The sequence below is a fragment of the Pyrgilauda ruficollis genome, unplaced genomic scaffold (genome assembly GCF_017590135.1).
Source record: "Pyrgilauda ruficollis isolate IOZ18807 unplaced genomic scaffold, ASM1759013v1 scaffold12, whole genome shotgun sequence".
NCBI lineage: Eukaryota > Metazoa > Chordata > Aves > Passeriformes > Passeridae > Pyrgilauda > Pyrgilauda ruficollis.
This window is the reverse complement of record NW_024510321.1, coordinates 18,155,626-18,176,902: the sequence shown is the minus strand read 5'-3', so window position 1 is coordinate 18,176,902 and position 21,277 is coordinate 18,155,626. Positions and strand designations below refer to the sequence as shown.

Here is a 21,277-nt window from a genome sequence, read left to right as displayed (position 1 = left end):
TCAAAGTTTTTCTCTGTTAACTTTTATGCCATTGCTATTGCCCTGTACTACCTACATCAGTCTTTTCCATTGCTAGTAGTCCCATTTTGATAGTAAAATTGCTCTGAAAACACTGGGATTTTTGTCTGGCCTTTTATTTTACACACGTATTTGCAGGTCACAGTTAATGAACAATTATCATTTTGCCAGCTGCTCTCCTAAGACTCTGTCCATACGCCTGCCAAAATTAATAGCAAAGTCTGTCGGGTACAACAGTGGAGAAGCAATCCTTTGTTAAAATCAAGCCTGCTACTATCCTAGGTATTTTCCAGGAGCAAGATCCTGAATTCCAATAATGTACTGTCCATACAAAAAAAACCCCTAAACTATTCCTGGGATCACTGTTACAATAATGGCAGAATTAAGCCTTAGGCATGTAACTGCTTCACCAGATACAAGGAAAACATATTTAACCTGTAAAGTTCATGTCTTAATCATAGGAGCTGAGATTGCTATCGTGGGAGGGAGCTAAAGAAAACACATACATTATTTTTCTGGCTGTTTATTTTGAACACTTGGCAGCCTTTTGTGAATAGTTAGCATAATTTTTCCCTGGTCTTACTCTTTCAGAAAGGTCAAAAGGAAAGGAAACCTTCTTAGAAAGACATATAGACAAATATACACCATACCTATAGAGGGGTCTAAATAGGTTATTCGGAGTATTTTGCCAGGCCCGTGACATTAAACTTGCCAACCCCTTCTTACAGTCACAGCGCTCACTCTGGAGGGGGACAACGAGATGAGAGGGGGAAGCCCAGCGCCCATTTTCGCGACGCCGAAGATGCCGCTACTGTCACCCCGTCCTGCCCGGGCGCGCCGTGCCGGGGTTCCCCGCGCCCCGTGTGAGACACCGCCCTGCCACGTCCCGCAGCTCCGGCGGAAACCTGGCAGCCTCTGGGGAACTCAGTCGCAGCACAAGCTGCCGCCCACCCTCCGCGCCCCGGCGGCCGAGCGGCCCCACTCGCCGCCTTTGTGTCCGTGTCCGCGGCCGCCGCCCCTTCCCCGCGGGCGGGGCGGAGCGGAGCGGGGCGGGGCGGGTTCGCGGCGCCCATAAGAAGGGGCCCTGGCCGCAGCCACCGCCCTTCTTCGCCGCACACCCTGGTCGCCCCGCTCCGCTCCCGGATTACAAAGCCCGCGCTGCCGTCGCTATGAGCATCAGCACGAAAAACTCCTCGTACCGGCGCATGTTCGGCGGGGGCAGCCGCCCCAGCACCGGCACCCGCTACATCACGTCCAGCAGCCGGTACTCGCTGGGCAGCGCCCTGCGGCCCAGCAGCGCCCGGTACGTGTCCGCCTCGCCCGGCGGCATGTACGCCAGCAAGACGACGTCGGTGCGGCTGCGGAGCAGCATGCCGCCCATGCGGCTCCACGACTCCGTGGACTTCTCGCTGGCCGACGCCATCAACTCAGAGTTCAAGGCGAACCGCACCAACGAGAAGGTTGAGCTGCAGGAGCTTAATGACCGCTTCGCCAACTACATCGACAAGGTGCGCTTTCTGGAGCAGCAAAACAAGATCTTGCTGGCCGAGCTGGAGCAGCTCAAGGGCAAGGGCACGTCCCGCTTGGGCGACCTGTACGAGGAGGAGATGCGGGAGCTGCGGCGACAGGTGGACCAGCTCACCAACGACAAGGCACGCGTAGAAGTGGAGCGGGACAACCTCGCCGACGACATCATGCGGCTGCGGGAGAAGTGAGTGTGCCTGGGGAAGGCGGGTTCGGGCTGCCGCCGCATCCCGCTGCCTCCCCGCCGCCCTGTCCCCTGGCGCGGAGGCAGCCCCTGAGCATCCCGAGCGGTACCGGGCGGGCCGGAGGCTGGGCGGGGGGATTTGGGAGATCCCCGCTCCCTCCTCACCGCCGTCTTGCCCCTTCTAGGCTGCAAGAGGAGATGCTTCAGAGGGAGGAGGCCGAGAGCACCCTGCAGTCCTTCAGACAGGTTAGCGGCGGTGGAGGAGGGAGGGGCCCGAGGATGTGGTGGCTGTGCCTGGGGCGGAGGGTGGGAGTGCAGGAGTTTGCTTTCCTTGCACAAAGAGGGTCCGTCAGTTCTCACGCAAGCCCTCCGTGTTTTCTTTAGGGGGATGCTGCAGTCTGAGGGGAGGGGAGGTAAACTATTGTCCTGCTTTATCCAAGTCTAGCCCGTTTTACAAAAACCATCCCAACGTGGAATCACTTTCCGATCCAATAAAAGTGAAAGGGGGCCATCTGCTCGCTTGGCTGAAGGGTATTAATGGTTTCTATGGGATTCACCATGGAATGCAGATACAGGCATTATGGCAAGTGTGGTGGCAGCAGATTGAAATAATAGATCCCTTTGTGTCGGAGGGGAGGGCGCAGTGGGCTGCATTCTTACTAAATGTGTAATGGTGCGGGAATATTTCTAGCGAAATGTGTCTCTTATGGGCCAGTTTTTGTACAAAGCAGAACTCCTTTTTGATGAATCACTGGTCAGTGCATTACTGGGCAAGAGTTTCAAATTTAAGGTTTTTTACCAGGGCGTTGTCTGCTGATGAGAAATAGACAATATGTTCCTTGGGACGAGGTCACAGGCTTGAGCTTGACCCACTCCTCTGGGTGTCCATTAAGAACGTGGAATGTAATCCTCTGTAAAACAAAGATGTTAAACTAGGAAACAAGTTATGTTAGAGTTCAGCCTTTGTAGGATGCTGTGATGTTATCCAGACAAAGTAAATCTACATGACAACCAGAAACAACTGTGCAAACAGTGTTCTAAAATTCTTAAGCTCAAGTTTTCACTTGTGCAAAACCAACTTTCAACTTAGATTAAGCCTTGTTTGGACTAAGAGATAGTTAGGAATGTGCCTTCTCAAAACAAGGTCTCTTCCCTAAAACTCCTGGTGTAAAACAGCATTGCTAGCATTCTTTCAGACTGGAAGTGACTGCCCTTATCGCCAGGCAGCTGGGTACAGGCTGACTTTGTCTCAGAGCTCTTCATAGGCAGTAACAGAAGTCACTGTTCAGGAAATCAGCAGTTGATTGTTAGCATTTCCCTGGGAAAGGCTTTTGTCTGCAGTATATTTACAGTCTTTGAAGGAGAGCAGGTGTGTTCAAGAGATAGTGTGGGGAAACTGAAACACCTACTCCCATTCAGAGCCTGGGAATTCAGTCTCCACTGGCATTCTGGAGACAGAAGTTTTAAACAACAGTCTGAGATACTGCCTAAATTTAAGCTTATGGGTTTTGTTGGTGTTTTTTTTTTTGTGTGTTTTTTTGGTTTTTTTTTTTTTTTTTGAGCACTAAGACCATTTAATGTAATGTGAAATTCTATGAAGGAGCATTTAAGTTTTAGAGAATCTCATCTACTCTGATTCATTGCTGAATTCAGTTGAAGGATCAATTGACTTAAGGTTGGCTTTTACAAGATCTTTCATGTTTAATTGGTGCACTTCAGGCATGTCTGTATTTCAATCCAGTTGAATCTTATGGAGGCTCTGGGCTTAAAGTGAGCTTGGATTGGTGTGCATACCCTACACTCATTATCCAGCTCTTCCCTGTATTTGGAAAGGGGTCACTCAGAAGCTCAGCCTCCAGCAGATGTGTGCATGCAGGACAGTCAGAATTGGACCCATTTAACCTCCTAAGCTGTAGCTTGTGCATAAGAAATGCAAATCATTATCTATGGGAACTCTACACTAAATGCACTCATGACATAACTGGTGCATGCTGGTGTGCTTGATTTGACCATCAGTCATACCTAATTTTTCCTTACTGGCAAGGAGGGAGTTAACACCGGTTTTGAAACCTAAATCTGTTTCAGTGCAAGTTTTGTTCTTCTGAAAGTGAAATTAAATTCCCAGAACACTGAAGCTGAAATATCCTGTTGTGCTTTCCATTTTAAAGCAATGCACAGCTTTCTATTAAATTATTGTATTTTTCCACTGGAAAGTTGTATAGTTGTATAGATTTGGATCAGTTCAGTAGGTGCTTTGCTGTTCTGATGTATCATCAAAGACACTTTTTACTTGATGGAGCAGCTGTGTGCTTCAGTATTTTAAAATAAAGAACGAATATTTGAACTTAAGCTTTTATTCCCAAAAGCTGCCTGTTTCAGAGACTGTTCAGCTCATATGTACTGAATTTTAATTTATTTCTTCTGGACAAAGATATGATTTTACTCATGTGCTGAGGGATGTACTGCAGAGACTACATGTGCAAGTTCACTGAGGACTTTCCTCTAGCAGCAGGACAAGCATCACAGTGAGAAAGTTACTGCAGCTTTGCCAGCTACTCTAGCAGTAAGGAATAGGTCCTGAACCTGTGACAAGCCTAAGAGGTCAGGTCCTGGCTAACATGAGGTTTGTCTAAAGTAAACATATATGCTCAACCCTGCAAAGTATGTGGCTTGCATTGAAGAATCTCCTAGGATAAAATCCATGTGTTCTCCAACGGCATGTATCTACGACTTCTACTTGTTTGTTCAGACTACAAGTAGCCAATTCATTTATGGGGTTCTCCACGCATCTGGGAACTACTGAAACACTGAATTTTAGTGATAGGGAATACATAAATGATAGCATATAGTAAAGTACATAGCACATATTGTAACTTCAATTTAAATTGCTTTCAATTTATTGTAAGGTCCTAAAATCCTGTAGCTATTCAGTTGTTATTTAAAAAAAAATAGCCTTCAGGGTGAAGATTTCTGCAAAATCCTCTGGAAAATCTTTGGATGTCTGGCCAGTTATGTAAACATGTTGGGTCATAGCCATGTAATTTTCTGCCAGAATGATCATGAGGGGTTTTGGGGGGAGGAGAACAAATTAATTAGGAAATTCTTTTCCCTGAACTGAACTGAAAAACAGAGCTGATATGAACTGTGGGGGTAAAACTGGAATTGATAGAAAAGTTATGGAATGATGAATGAAAGGGATATTTTGCTGGATAAAGTAAACAGAATAATTCTTCTGGAACAAGGACCTTGCCCCAGAGTAGGGGTGATCCAAGGAAAGGCTTTCTAGGAGTCTAAAGAAAACACTCCTTATTTCAAAGGTGCCATAATAGAGAGAGCTGCTGATTAGGAATGCTTATGCTTTGGGCAATCCAAAATAGCTTTAGAGTAAGCTGTGAGAACCTGATATGTTAATACCCTGTGAGCACAAGCATGTGGCTGTGTATGTAACTAGCGTGAAAGAAACAATCTTCCCCTTTGCAAACTAAATGCCTTACACATTCAAAATGTAAGAAGTTGCCAATCAATGTTTAGTCCTATGTTTTTGAACTAATTCAAGTTGTTCCCTTATAACATTCGTGACGTGTCTTCTGTTATGCTCTAAATGAATTTTTGCTGTTGATTAAGACTATCTCTGTCCAGCAAAAGGTGGAGCCTTTGCCAGCAACTGCGAAGGGTGTAGGCAATGATGAGTAGCTCAGTTTGTGTTTATGCTCACAACCTTCTTTTTCTCAAGGGAGATCTGTTTGCCTGCATTGTGAATACTGCAGTTCTTATGCATCCCTCACCAGCTTTACAAGTATGCTTTAAAAGTGTGGTCTGTGGGCCTAAGGGGCTCTGTGCTTTTTCACCGAGGAGTCCATAAGTTAAGCCCACTGACAGGCCTGACAGCACGTGTTGCACTTTTAAGCCCCACTGAAAAGAGTGGAAGTTTGCAAGGTGCAACTCTTTGTCAGTGTAGTCAAGCTAGAAGCACTTAGTGTAGACTTCTGACTCAAGTACTTGAAGGATTTACACTCACTATGATCTGTGTGCTCTTGATCATGCTTAGCAGCAGTTCAGCAAAGATGTAATCAACATATGTGGTATAGTTTTCAAATTCACAATAAAGGTGCATATCTAAGGTTGAAGGCTAAGGTAGGAGGTGGCAAAAAGGTTTTTTACAGCCTTTAATTTCGTATTGTCTTGCCAAAAAGCTCAGCTGTAGCATCAGCCTGTATGCTGCTGAACTTGCTGTAAGAGACTTCTCTACATCAGTTTTGTAAGATTATTAATTGCTCTTCTCTCTGTTCAGGATGTTGACAATGCCTCTCTGGCACGTCTTGATCTTGAGCGCAAAGTTGAGTCCCTGCAAGAGGAGATTGTCTTCTTGAAGAAACTTCATGATGAGGTAAGCTGAGAAATGAGGTCTGTGTTTAGATGCAGACTGTCTAGCAAGGAAGCTCTTTGCTGGCTCTGTCCCAGAGTCCCCACCTGCGTATGATCTGAGTGCTTTTGTGCAATAATGTTGCGTGTCTGCTTCTCTCTAAGGAAATCCGAGAACTGCAGGCCCAACTCCAGGAACAGCACATCCAAATTGATATGGATGTTTCTAAGCCTGACCTTACTGCTGCCCTGCGTGATGTTCGCCAACAGTATGAAAGTGTTGCTGCTAAGAACCTTCAGGAAGCTGAAGAGTGGTACAAGTCCAAAGTGAGTAAAATGCATCAGGCACTGGAACTAATTCTGTTTAACAGCTTTGCTGTACCACTTGCTGTTCCCTCTGTCTCTCTAATGGACGTGAACATAACCGTGACACAAAGTCTTTTTTTAAATCCTAGTCTGGGAAGGGTACAACTGAAAACATTCTGTGCCATAACTATAGCAGCAAAGTAATGGGTGCACACTGGGAGTCTTCCTTGTCTTGTACCTGAAAGCAGATGTTGGATGAAGTACTGGAGAAATTAGTGAAAAAATGGTGGAAAGATGGGAAACACACAGGGCGGAAAAACAAGTATGAAAGTTTGCTATGAATTCCAATATAACATTTAGAAATAGAGAGGCACTTCAAGAGTAATACTAATATTTAAGCATTTCAGGTGCTAACCCTTGTAATACCTTCAGTTGTCCTCAACTGCTGTGTCCACAGAAAGTCTGTTTCACCATTTCTGTGGAAGTGTTATGCTAACCAGACTGGGGTTTTCCAGTTTGCAGATCTCTCTGAAGCTGCTAACAGGAACAACGATGCCCTGCGCCAGGCCAAGCAGGAAGCCAATGAGTACCGCAGACAGATCCAGTCTCTCACCTGCGAAGTCGATGCTCTTAAGGGAAGCGTAAGTGGAAGACAGCAATTCTTCTTAATTGCAGCTTTAAGCACTGCACTGCAGTTTAATTGTTAATTTGGATGTGAATGCAGGTAATCTGCCATGCAATTCAGCAGCATATTAATACTTTTTGAAAAGGATGCTGTGGGCTCAATTTGTGTGTATGCACAACAGTGCACTGGTTAGATTGATACACTGAATCAGTCTTAAACTGTAAACAATAAGTTCATTCTCTTGCTGTAATATTCACTGTTTATTAGCACTTTCTGAAAGTGTTTATGCCTTGTCTGTCAGGTACAGATAAAGTTATAAAAAAAAACCTGGAGGAGCAGTGAAAGGTGCAAATTTTGCTCTTGCTAAAACATGACTGCTTTAAAGGCAGGCTTGAAATGGATGTAACAGTATTTAGCACACCTGCAAATCTCTACTAAGGGCTGCCTGCATGCTGACTTGAACTGCAAGTGTTGGGCTTACTGTAAAGGATGGCTTTTACCACCTGGTGCAACAAATATGTTGCACACCTCATATCATGCCACAGAATAACTATCCTTGACTTTGCAAAGGGAAGATAAGGAGGTGACAAATTTGGGACATGTCTGGGCATTTTCAGAAAGGATGCTAACGTAACACGACTTTCCTTCTTTAAAATGTTGAGGGTCTCGAGGGTGGGGAAGAGCCACTGAACTGCAGCAGTGCATGATTTCACTATTCTCTTCCAGAATGAGTCCCTGGAGCGCCAGATGCGTGAAATGGAGGAGAATTTTGCTGTTGAAGCTGCTAACTACCAAGACACTATTGGGCGTCTGCAGGATGAGATTCAGAACATGAAGGAAGAAATGGCTCGCCATCTCCGCGAGTACCAGGACCTGCTGAATGTAAAGATGGCTCTTGATATTGAAATTGCCACCTACAGAAAACTGCTGGAGGGTGAAGAGAGCAGGTAGTCACATGCAAACACTTTCCTAATGCCAGAAATTACTAGAAGACACTTTATACCCGTATCTGATTTTCTCATTTTAACTGTTTCTTTTTCCTTCAGGATTAACATGCCTATTCCAACCTTTGCTGCTTTGAACCTGAGAGGTAAGCTGTTTCTGCTATTTCAGTTTAGGCAGTTGCTCTACCATTAGCATGAGGGCTCTGGATGGTTCCTTTTATGCTGGTTTTTGAACTTGTATAAGTGCAGTTGGTTGTGAATACTCTTCTTGGATCGAACTACAGTATTTGCAATTACTTAACCTTGGATGGCAGCAGCTCTTTTGTTCCTGGACACATATTTTTAAATATTGGTACATAGCAAGTAATTAGTTTGGATACGTGCTGAAAGTGCTTTAAGGGGCACAGAGAGAAAATGTGGACCTGGCTTATTCAGAGCAGGAGACTTCTTGGTAAACTAAATTGGGATTCTGAAAGTAGACACTAAAATTTGTTACACCTCATTTCTTTGAGGAGGCACTTCATCTAGACTATTGGTAATAATACATCTTCTTCTGCAGAAACCAACATTGAGTCTCAGCCAATGGTTGACACTCACTCAAAGAGAACCCTTCTAATTAAGACCGTCGAAACTAGAGATGGACAGGTTGGTGGTAACTTTAATTTTATATATATCACAGCTGGTAACCTTAAATTCTTAAGTTTGCCTACTGCTTACTTCAGCTTGTATGTGGTAATAAGTATTGAGTAGAACAGTAACTGGCATTCCAAGCTGTGTGAACGTACAGGTATAGCAAACAGGTTTCTCTGGGGAAAAAAAAAATAAAAATTCATCTGATAGTAAAACTTTAAGTTGGTGACTGTTACCTGTGTATTGAGTATTTAAGTTCAGCTGAGATACCAAATTCTCAATAGATTTCCTTAGGAAAACATGTGACAGAGATACTTTACTCGCTTAGGATAAGATGCTGTTGTTGGTGTAAGTAAATAAAACTTCAGTGGTTTCTGTATGCTGTTTACAAACTAGAATTTCTCATAAGTGAGAGCTGATACCCACTTGTTCACATTTTGGAAGTGGATGTTCCACTTCTAACTCTTAAAAAACCCACAAAAATCTTCCTATTAAAACTTAATGCAAGTGTTTCTGTTTTTCATTAGGTTATTAATGAAACTTCCCAGCACCATGATGACTTGGAGTAAAGCTGAAATGAAGATGCATACTTACTAAAGGAGAAATTCTTACCAGCAAGATTGAAAAAGTCCATGTCTTAAAGGAAGAAACAGCTTTCAAGTGCCTTTCTGCAGTTTTTCCATGAGCGCAAGATGATTATGCTAGGAAATAGGTCTTAGATCTTGCAAACTGACTCTCCCTGAAGGATTAGAGTTTACAATGGAGTCTAGTTTACAAATAGCAATATCTTGTGCTGCAATACTGTTTTTAAGTATCTGAATTCAATAAAACTGCTTTTTCCAGCACAGTATGAGCAACCTGTCGCTACTTCAATAAATCTTTGGAAAATGGCTCTTGATGTGTTCTAATTTGTTAACTTCATGACTTTCTGGAAAGCCATAACATAATGCTGGAATTACTATACGGTTGACATCTCTAGTACTGGCTGTGTGGAATGCTGTTTTTTCAGTTTAACTAGATAAACTGTCTTACTTATTTACTGCTTAGGTTTTGGAACCAATTAAAATGGATTATAACTGGCAGATGCATAATGTATTATGATATCACTTGAATAAAATATGATACTTCAAGCTAATAAATATTAATCTTGCTTCCATATACTAGTTAATGCAGTTAATAAATGTCAGAATGTCTGAAGTACCTTAAAACTTGGCTTTATAAGACATAGTACTTATGTAGCAGAGAAATAGTTCATGTGAGCCCTTATCTCAGACAGCACCTTGCAAAGTTAACAGCTGACTTGGTGCATTAACTTACTTTTCCAAGAAAAACTAGTTCCCAAAGGCTTGTTGGTATTACAGAAGCTACATACAGACTTTGGCTGGAGTAGGGGTTAGGAGAGACTAACTTGCCCATTTGCTGACAATTCCAGTATTTAAACTCCTTTTAAAACAGGACAGCCACCATGCTTGGTGTGGTGCTGAACATCAGTGTAAATGCAGCAGAATGGGAACAAGGATGTTCCACTCTTCTTTGCCATAGTCTTTCAGGAGGCAGTAGTGGAAGTTGATGTTCTTTCTGAACACTTTTCTTCTGCAGAGCAACATACTTCTCAAATTTAAACACAATAAAGAGCCACACCAGAGCCCCATGGAAGTAGCTACTGTGTTCTGCATTACTTCTGCAAAGCCTTCTTCCTGTAAGCTTTTACTGAGATGCAGATTTTCTGGAATGAGGAACTGCAAAGTGAAATTTTTCAGTTCATATAATAACATTCAGAGTAAGGTTAGAACTTCCATGTTGTACAGATGTGCTAGATATTTGGGAACTGATTTCTAAAAAAAAACTTACTGTTCCCTCATCGGGTAGGAATGAAAATAATTTACTCCTTTTCCATCCTTATCCTTACCTTTGCTCAAGATGTGACTAACTGGATGTCGTGTAGAGGGTGGGTGGGGGCAGTAGGAGGCTGCTTTTTTCTTGGGGTGTGCTGAAACCCTCTGCAGCTCCAAGACACAGGTGCTTTATATGCTTCCCAAAAGTCATGCAGCTGGTCCAGCGTTTGTTCTGGTGACTCCCTTCATGCAAAAAGGGACAGAAGTGACACTGAGGAGAGTGCCTGCACCCAAGCCTCAGCCACAGCTTTTGCCTCAGCAAAACAGAAAAGACTCAACCTGGTCCACGATATGGTGGGTAGGATAGTCTCTCTAGAAACTGAGAGTGAACCCATCCTTTTTCATGTTGCAGAGATTACAGACACCAGGTTTTCTACTACCTTTCAACATCCAGACTGATTAAAAAAAAGCACAAATGAGCTTCCATGGGAAGAATTTTCTGTGATAATAACAGCTCTGAGCATGTGTAATATCTAATTTTGAGCACTTTATAGGCATGAGTGTCAACAACCTTTGAGGACAAGTGGAATAAGGGGCTGATGTCCTTCCTGTTGCAGACTACTTCAGTCTTTCTCTGGATGTAGTTATTGAAAAAGTTGAGCCAATGCTAAATATAATTTCTTGTCCCTAAAGCAATGTCAGAGCCCTGGCTGGTGGCATATGGCAGTCTATGGGTAGGAGATGGTGGGCACCCTTGGTGGCTGTGGGCAGAGACCCACAGCACAGTGTGTTTTTTGAAATGCACATTAACCTCTGGAGCTATGATAGTCTTTCAAATATTGTTTTCACTCTGCCACCAGCTACCTGGTTCAGTTTTTTCTCTTGTCTTTGATTATTTCACTCAGTAGATAAAAGAAGTGCCTGTATCAAGCACTGACTGCAGCAAAGGAGTTATTCCTGGCTCTTCAGTGTTTAGGGTTACTCAGAACACAGAGAAGCATGTGGCAGAGCTCTCAGTCCTGGGAATAAATAGAAAAATAAATACAAATAAATAAACCTAGTTGCTAAGGGGATAAGAAAATTGCAGGAAACCTCAAAAACCTGCACTGCTGTAAGAGCAAGAGCACCCTCATGGTGGAAATGAGAGTGGACAGTGGCTGTATAAACTTCTCAGGGTTTGATCTAGGAGCCCCAGCCTTATGCTCATATATAATTACTGAAAGCTGCTTAGTGCTGAGCCAGCAGCTGACCTCAGAACTGTATTCCGCATCCTAATAACTTCAGGCAGCAGCTGCTCCGAGTGGGGCAGCCCCCATCCATGGCCAGGCACTTGTCCTGCCCCTCAATGAGCCCCACGAAGCTGTCCATGAGCTTACATAAGGACTGCCTCCAAATATGTGAGCTGTTCCCACAGTAAACAATAATAATCCTCCAGATGACTGAGAAGCCTCATATTTAGTTTGTTTTTTCATGTAGCCAGAACCTTGTTTTCCTTTTTTTTTTTTTTTTTTTGCCCGAACCCTTTTTTTTTTTTTTTTTTTGCCCGAACCCTTTTTTTTTTTTTTTTTTTGCAAACCACGGAAACTGTTAGCAGAGACTTCATATTCCAAACCCCTGGTAGCCTGTAGCTAATGCAGTTCTGCCATCCAGTCGGTCTGTTTTACTACACAGTAAATATACTTTTCCCTCCCTCCCTCCTTTTTTTTTCTTTTTCTTTCTCCTCTCCTCTCCTCTCCTCTCCCTAATATTCCATTGTTGAACACACTTACCTGGCTCACACAGAGCTCACAGTTCTGTCCCTTCCCTCTTCCCCTGCCTGTGGCGGCTCTTTTCAGTGTTACATCAGTAAATGAATCTGCTGCTTTCACTGATGCCACACTGTGCTGGGTGGGAACGTGCATATTTTTAAGCGCATGGAGGAAATACCTACAAGACTGCTCTGAGGCTCTGAATGTTCAGCTGTGAGGTTAAATTGCTCAGGACACGTTGGCTGAAGCCTGCTGAGAGCATGCTGGAACTTGTCCATCATGGTGCTGGGACTGGCCTTGCTGGGCCTCAGGCTGCAGGGTGCTGCCCCACAGACTGACAGGGGCCTGGGCAAAGCCACAGAAGCATCTGAGGAACTTTCAGGAAACTGCTGATAGGAAACCACTCATCCCAGCCTGCTGGGAAACTTCCTAATTGGGGTCTGGGCAAATCCCAGCAGCGCAGGCCCAGCAGCTGTGATCAGAGCACTTGCAGGGCTCACATTCAAAGTCCTGTCTGTGGTGCAAGGTCCCACATGTGAGTGGGTTACTGGGCACTTTGAGACTGGTCTGTTTGCCCTTTAGTCAGTCATTTAAACATATCCTGTAAGCTCTCATCACCTTTAGGTACCCATGGAGCATGGAGACACTTGTGGCTGACATCCCAGGGCAGCCACCGAGGACCCAGGCTGTGTGGAGATCATGTCTGGCTGGAGCACACCTGGTGTTGGGAAGGACCTGCTCCTGGCCACGACTTGCTTATGCCAACTGCTGGAAGGGAAGGCATCCAGAGGATATAAATTCCCATGTTTGGAGAGGATGAACAGTCGAGTGGCTTGATACAGGATTTTGCTGGTGCACTAACAAGTATTGGAAATTTTAATTTAAAAATCCTTCCACAGGGGAAGGGAAGCCTGGATATTGCCAAAAATTTGTAAGTAATTTACGTAGAATAGACTACTCTAAGAGACACTTACTTAAGTGCAGTCACATATGCAAAACTAGGAAGTGCCAAAAATAAAATTATCTTTGGTCTTCATTTGGTTTCTTCATGCTCATGCATAATCCTGAGGATTTGAGCTGCAGATCTTTGTCTTATTGCACACACCAACAGCACTTCAGGAACCACTACTGCTCACTGCTAGAGCACGTCAGATCTCCTGCATTTGTGTTTCCGAGTTTATCTGCTTTCAAGAGTCTGAATTTTTAATTTCCTCTAGAATACCTTCTGCTGTTCTTATTGGTCTCTTGCAACACCCCTGTAGGGGGTGAGATATTGTGAGCCCTGTTTGAAACGTAGGGCCATGGAACACAGCAGTCAAGATCAGAAGTGGAAGCCAATCTCAGGGGTCCACTGAGAAGGTGATTAGCACTGTGTACTTTTAAGGCACTTACTGATTTCAGGTCCAGGTGTTTTCCCAGTCTAGATTGCAGATTAAGTCCCCACAAAATGAAGTTCACACATTATGTAAAGCACAATTCAAGTGGAATTCTCAGCTTCAGCCAGGAAAGCTATAGCACCAACACAGAAAAATCGGTGTCCCCAGCAGTGTAGAGTTACCTTAGCCACAGGACTCTTTCCTGTCCGCAGCACGTTGGACATTCCATGTTCCATGTTCATTCCACGTTCCCTCCTTCTACACTAAGGGCAGCAGTGCTCTGGCTAACAGGGCCCCTCCCAACCCATTCCAAAGCCATTCCCTAGGCCCACGAGCTGGCCAGAGGGAAAAGTTTCTTGTGGGCTTCTGTCCACAGCAACCAAAGTCATTGCTTCTGGAAAGGGCAAGTCCAGCACAGCCACATGTCTGCACAGTGGTCTGTCACAGTTTCCCTACAAAGGCCTCAGCCTGTCATTTTGGGCCGGTTTCTTTTCCAGAGATGTATTGCAGCTGTCTCCCTGTGGTGGGTGACGAGAACTGCAAGGCAAGGGCAGCCTGCAGGGAGCCTTTCTTCTGGCCTGCAGGAACCCTTTCTTCTGGCTGTGGCTCCTTGCCTGCAGTGAGTGCCACAGGGTGGATGGTATGGCTGCAAAGGGAGACATGCGGCTTTCTCCAAGAACTGCCCTGCAGTTATTCTCTGTTACTGTCAGCGAGACAGGAAGATGTCTCAGACTTGACAGACAGCATATAAATACATTTTCAGGATGGATAAGTGTGGTGGGTTGAACTCGGCCAGCAGCCAAGCGCCTACAGAAATGCTTGGTTCTTCTTGTCCCTTCCAGTGAGATGGGAGACAAAAAAGGAAAAAAAACAAAGTAAGAAAATTGGTGAGTGGAGATTAATAGGTGAAGAAAAAAGTGGGAGAAAACTCCAGAAAAAATAAAGGTAATCACACACTATGCCCCACAGCCAGATGGAGGCCCAGCTGGTGTCTGAACAATGACCACCTTGGAAGCCTTCTTCTTCCTGTACCTTCCTTTGTTGCTGATGATTGAGCTGATTGAACATGACATTGTATGGTATGGAATATCCTGTTGGTCAATTCAGGTAATTTGTCTCAACTGTGTTCCTTCCCAGTGTCTTTCCTACCCACAGCCAGACTTGTTGATGGGAAACAAAGAGAAAGCCTTGATGCTTTGCAAATACTGTTCAGTCAAAACATCAGTGCACCATCAACACTGTTTCAGTCACACATCCTAAGCACAGCACTCCCAGGGCTGCTGTGAAGATAGTGAACTCCATCTGGGCCAGACTCAGTCAAGATTCTTGCAGAAATTAAGATGGGGGTGTGTGTCTCTGTACCTGGCAGTGGGGTGGAAGCCACATACAAGATCTGAGAATGACCCAGATTCAAATCCTATATTTTCCAAATTAAGGGGAGGGTTTGAAGCCCAGATTTCCCAACTGAAGACACCTTATAGAGTTTATGGGTGTCCAAGAAATGTATGAGCTAGAAGATCTCTGCCCTTTTATGCAAACAGCTTTATAATACATAGAAAAGTGAGTAATATGGGGAGGTTTTCCTGTCTGAAGCACTCCATGTGCAGACCAGTTTTCCATTCCCATCTCTAGCTGTTGTTTAAATACTGCAAACATAACTTGGCTCCCACCTACTGTAAACCATTACAATTGGATTTTTAAAGGTTATTTTGCAAATTGGAGATGTTAATTGCAAACATACTTTCAGCTCCTTCAGTCCTTCTTTGATGATGTTTGCTGGAGTGCATGACAAGTTTGCTGTCTGACTTTTCCTCTGAGCTCTTAGTGCTGTACAGCTGGGTGACAGTAGAAGTGTGTTTCTGTACCACACAAAGTACTTTCCCCGATCCTTTAGGCTAAAAAATACTGGATTGTGATCTAGAAGGGGGTCTGCAGTGGTAAATTCTTGCATTGATAGTGTATGCTTCTATCATGGCCAAATCCTGTATTCAGTATTCAGTTACTCTCAAAATGAAAAAGCTTTTTCTTATACGTTAACAGAATTTCTTGCTTTTCGTTTCATGCCCATTGCCTCTAGCTCTTCTCCTGGACACCACTGAGGAGAGCCTGGCTTTGTCTTTGGTATCCCTGCCACCAGGTATTTATGTGATGTAAATTGATGTGATCTCCTGAGCCTCCTGTTCTCCAGCCCAAAGAGTCACAGCTCTCTCAGCCTCCTCTACTCGTATTTCAGGTACTCCAAGCTCTTCCTTGTCCTCATGGCCCTTGGCTCAGCTTCTTCCAGTACATCCATCTCTCTCTTGTACTGGGGGGCCCAGAACTGGACATGGCACTGCAGAGGGTCTCACCAGGGCTATGCAGAAGGGAAGGATCACCTCTTACAGAAAACTTAGCTTCATGGTATCAAATTATACTGACTGGTCATAAAAAGGATCCATAGAAAGTGGTGGGCTGGCAGATGGGGGGAAGTAAAGGCCAGAACCCCACAACAACATAAGAAAAGCCATTTTGGGTCAGGCCAGTGATCTGCCTGGCCTCCTACAGAGCTTTCTGGGAAAAAGGTCACAAGAAACAGGTCTCCAATTCTTGGAACAGCCTTTATTTTGAGGTAAAGAGAAATTCAAGGCCTTTTTGAGCCAGTGGCTTCATCCAGACCATTGATGAAGTTGTCTGACTTGATTTGAATAGTTTTATATTTTTAGTTTCTAACAGAGTGTATTTCATAATACACTCTGGGAAGAACATTGCCTTTTGATTATTTTATCTTTATTGTCTGATCATTTTGTTGACTTTCCAAGAGTTGTTATGTTATGAAACCTGGTAAATAATCATCCTGTGCTCAACCCCCTCCATGTTATCTCTCATTTGACAGATTTCCCTTCCCTGAAAATGTTCAAGGACAGGTTGGATGGGGCTCTGGGCACCTGGTCTAGTAAAGGAGTCCCTACCCACAGCAGGGAGGTTGGAACTAGATGATCTTTAAGGTTCCTTCCAACCCAAAACATTCTGTGAGTCTGTGATTCTCTACTCACTCTCCTCCAGCACATTTGCATGTTTCAACATCTATAGTGCCTCTCATCAGGAATCCATCCTGTAACCATAAAATTCTCATCACTCTACTTCTCATTCTAGTTCTGCTGTGATCTATTTAAAACAAGGTGACTAAGAACATGTGATCTTCAAAGCATGTGCATTGGAGCAGTACAGAGTGACATAATGAGAACTCCTGTTTTGTCCTCAAAGTAAGTAAAAATATCCTAGCTACTTTTTTGATCACTGCTCTGTACTGGGCTGATGTTTTCAGAATGTTATCCAAAGTGATATCCAAAGATCTGTTTCCTAAGGACAAACACCTATGAGTTATTTTCTCCCCTACTTTGCCATCACTGATGTTAAATTTTCATTCCCTGTTTGATCACCCAGCTATCTAGGAACACAATACCCTTCTGCATCTTTGAGCTCACCATTAACATTGATTGTCTTTTTTGTTTTTGTCAACCTGCTGGACAGCCTTGGCTAGGTCCCTGGGGAACATGTTGAATAGTAAAGTCCAATGTACAAATACTTGTGGCAGGCCACTGGCAGCTTCCTTCCACAGTTAAGGTTCTCCATTATTTCTGTCATTTCCTGCCCTATAGCTTAAAACTGGTAGAACATGACCTTTGTATCTCTTAGAAATCTGAAATTACGTAAATTTTTTTTACTAAATCTTCCATCTGCACCACCCTTATGCACAAAGCTTGTACAATACAACAGATGTCTCCACCATATCCATGAAGCATGACTTCCCTGGGAAAAAATGTGTGTGGAATCCTACCCAGCACAGCTGCTCCCCCAGTTCCTCCTGATCTTTCCAAGTAAACCCACTAACATTATTGCTCCCTAGATTTCAGCATCACCATGTTAGCCTCTTTTTGAGAGTCTGAAGTTATACCAGCCATTGTCTGTTCCTCTGACACCAGATGCATTGCAGTTCACAAATTAGCAGCTTCATGCTGAGTTGCTGCAGAGCTGCTTGATGGTTGCCATTCTGCCTTCTTCTTACCTGTCAATGTATTGATTTGTTTCAAAACCTTTTCAGTTTGAGATTGTTCTTCATCTGTCTCAGGGGGCTCCTTCACCTTTTCCTTAATGAGCTGCATTCATCTAAGTTTTTTCTTATTTTTGCTGACTAATCCTTCTACTTCTTGATTATCTCACTTGAAGCTCCACTGAATTTCTGGCAGACATCATGGTTTGGATGTGCCTGAAAGTGCTTTTTATTAGCAGCTTGGCGCTTGAACAGGTATTTGGTCCATATCATTAGAGATCTGCTTTTCAACTGCCAGATTTTCCTGGGTTTCCCATTTGGACATGACTTCCGTCAAAGTCTAGTAGCTCCTTTCACTGTCCTTTTAAACTTGGGTGGTGTTGTCTGTGGGTCTTTTCCTTTTCCTTTTCCTTTTCCTTTTCCTTTTCCTTTTCCTTTTCCTCTAAGGCTTTTCAGCATGATAATGGGCAGTTCTCAGTCTAATATGGTGTCACGGTTTAAGCTCAGCTTGTAAGTAAATGTCACACAGCCACTTGCTTGCTCCCTGCCCCCTCACCCCTAGAGGGATGAAGAGAAGAATAAGATAAAATAAAGCCCAGGAACTGAGATAAGAACAGTCTAATAATTTATATAATGTATAAAGTATTACTACTACTAATAATAATAATTAAAGCTAAAAGGAAGATTAGAAAAAGAAAAAGAGAGAGGAATAAAACCCAGGAGAAAAAAAGTGATGTGCAATACAATTTCTCAGCCCCTGCTGACTGATGCCCTGCCCATCCCTCATCCCTGAGCTCTGCACCTCTAGGTCAACTGCCCCCAGTTTATATCCTGAGCATGAGGTTCTGTGGTGTGGAATATCCCTTTGGCCAGTTTCATCAGTTGTCTTGGTTCTTCTCTCTTCCAGCTATCTCCTCACTTTCAGAGCATGATACACTGGAAAGTCCTTGGCTCAGTGCAAGCACTGCTCAGCAACCAAAACATCAGTGTGTTATCATCATTATTTTCATCCTACAACCAAAACACTGCACCGTACCAGACACTAGGGAGAAAATGAACTCTATTCCCACATGAAACGAGGACATAAAGTGTCCCAAAAAATATCTTTGTGTCTAATCAGCATTTTCATTTTTCTGGCTTCTAGGGTTTGTTGTGGCTTTTTGGTTTGTTTTTGGGGGTGTTTTTTGTGTGTAGCCATGCAGCTGCTATACCCACCAGTAACCTCTCCACTTTCCTCACAGGATGTAAGTTTCTTGTCTCTCTCTGCCCTTTGCAAGATATGTTTTCAGCTTTTCTGTTCTTTAACCCATAATTCTCTATCTGCCTTTTCCTCTGTAGGTAGTAGAGCTCCTATGTACCTAACTGAATTTAGAGCAATTGCTTTGAACTTCACAGCATCTCTTTCAAACATGAAGAAAAGCTTTCAAGTTTTGCATTTTCCCCCAACTTGAGTAGGTGGACTAATGAAACATAGGACTTCTGTCCACAGACCTTGACTTAACTATCATCAGATGAACAAGCACTGTAAATGCTCCCCACATGGGCTGACAGGGAATGATTAACCACCATGGACTGTCCCACCTCCCCCAGCCAGGGAACAGGGCAGGCTGCTGTGGAATGACAGATGGAGCAGCCCCAGCCCAAGGTATCAGGCACCTCCATGGAGAAGGAGGTGCCTGATGTAGAGTGTGTCTACTCTGATCAGGAAAAACAAGTAGATGATGCCTTTCCCATCCTCCCATTCTCTGGCTCTGGTCCTCACAGCAGAATGTAACCATACCAATATCTGCTGGAGGAAGAGCACAGCCTTGGAGGTTCCTGGAGAGCATTGATGAAAACATCCAAACCCAGTGATAGAGGAACCAGTAGGGAGAGGTGCCCCATTGGATCTCACACTTATAAAGAAGAAAAGGCTCCCTGAGCATGTGAGAGTCAAAGGCTGCCTTGACTGAAGTGACCAAGAGATGGTGAAGTTAAGTATCCTGAGAGGAGACAGCAGGGCAAAGATCCCAACCCTGGCCTTTAGGTTTCTTTTGGGATCCACTTAGAGAGTCCCCTGGAATAAAAGCCTAAAGGGAGGAGAGGTCCAGGAAAGCTGGTTGATATTCAACAATCACTTTCTTTATGCTTAAGAACAATCCCTCCTGAAGTCAAGCAAAAATAATGGGGGCCTGCATGGATTGTTAAGGAGTTCCTGGAAAAACTCAGACCTCAAAATGAAGTATGCAGAATTAGGGTTAGGTAACCTGCGATAAATGTAGAGATGCCTTTTGAGCAAACAGACATGGTTAGGAAAGAGTCAAAGCCATCCGGAATCTACTCTGGCAGCAAATGTCAAGAGCAACAAGAAAAGCTTCCATAAATACATAAGGGGCAAAAGGAAGACTATTGAAAATGTGCACCTGCTGCTGAAAGGGGCAGGTGTTCTGGTGATGCAGGGCATGGACAGTGCTGAGATACTTAATGTCTTCCTCAGCCTTGAGGAAAAGAAAAGACAAAATTCAGGAATCCTCAGAGACCAGCATGAAAGATTGGAGCAAGAAAGTTGTACCTTGGTGGAAGAGAATCAGGTCAGAGAACACTTAAACAAACTGGACATACATAAACCCCTGAGCCCCAAGAGGATGTGCCACTGAGTGCTGAGGGAGCTGGCTGATGTCGTTGTAAGGCCACCTTCAATTTTTCCTTCCCTTGCTTCTGATGGTTCTCATATTTCCATGCAAGACAACAGTCATCAGACTTCTCACAATAGATCAGTGTCCCCTGTATTCCATATCATCAGCCTCCAGCTGGAGAGTTGCACTTAACTGCTTCACAGAGATATGTTGACATTTAAGGTAAGGCATTATGTGGGTAAAATCCTACATGAATAAATTCTGCATTCTGTGGTCTGAAAGGAGCCTGCTGGAGCTGTTATGAGGGTAAGAAAGAGAAGCAGAGATGGTAGAAGTGCTGTAGGATGAGAAAAGACAGATTTGTATAAAGGTTATAAAGGTTTGGAAAACCACTATTTTATGCATGAGACAAAACAAAGTACTGAACTGGGCTTCTACCTTTGTTCAAGCTCCTTTCCATGTGCACAAAGCAATTTCAAATAGAGGATTTGCTTTTCATCTCTCAAATATTACTTCTGTTCATCCAAGAAGCCCTTCCCCAAATGGACTGTATATCACTGGGGACCTGCTCTACACTCCAAAGGTTTTTTTCATGTAATAAATACTTGACATTTAGAAAAATCGCTTCTAAATTTACACAGTGCAGAGCTCACAGTTTGTGATTACCCTCTGAGCACCCTGAAGTGCCCGGTGCATAAATAAATATCTTTGCAAATAGATTCTCATTTATTAGTTTTGCAAGAGTATTTTCACTTCTTGGAGATGGATGATTACTACAGGACGAAAGAAGCACTTCTGGTTTAAAATTAATAGTAAGAAAATGGAGGGGAAAGACTGATCAAAAATGTTAAATCTCTCCCTAATGTTTTGATGTTTTCTTTGTAATTTGAATTTCATAATAATAGTACCGTATGTCTAAACTGTCCAGTTGTGCTTTATGTCATAGCCAACCAAGCACAGACCTGTGAGAAACATCAGCAGGAGATAAACTGCCATTTTCAGGGACAGGAAGTACTGTCTGTCTGCAGGTCATATATGGTCTGCATCACACAGGACATACATAGACTTCAAGATGTACTA

General features: G+C 43.7%; 2 protein-coding genes across 2 annotated transcripts in view; one reads left to right on the top strand and one right to left on the bottom strand.

Moving 5' to 3' along the window:
- The window catches only part of TRDMT1 (tRNA aspartic acid methyltransferase 1), a 42,572-nt gene extending 41,580 nt beyond the window's left edge, over window positions 1-992 (bottom strand). The window contains exon 1 of the mRNA XM_041490181.1: window positions 669-992. The gene's annotated coding sequence lies outside the window, so the exon portion shown is untranslated. The remainder of the gene's footprint in view (window positions 1-668) is intronic.
- Window positions 993-1,095: 103 nt separating this feature from the next.
- On the top strand, window positions 1,096-9,483 carry VIM (vimentin). Its single transcript, XM_041490179.1, has 9 exons — window positions 1,096-1,729; window positions 1,912-1,972; window positions 6,018-6,113; window positions 6,254-6,415; window positions 6,910-7,035; window positions 7,746-7,966; window positions 8,066-8,109; window positions 8,523-8,608; window positions 9,121-9,483. Exons 1-9 carry the CDS (start codon window positions 1,188-1,190, stop codon window positions 9,160-9,162), a joined length of 1,380 nt encoding a protein of 459 aa, XP_041346113.1. The 5' UTR covers window positions 1,096-1,187; the 3' UTR covers window positions 9,163-9,483.
- Window positions 9,484-21,277: the final 11,794 nt, after the last annotated feature.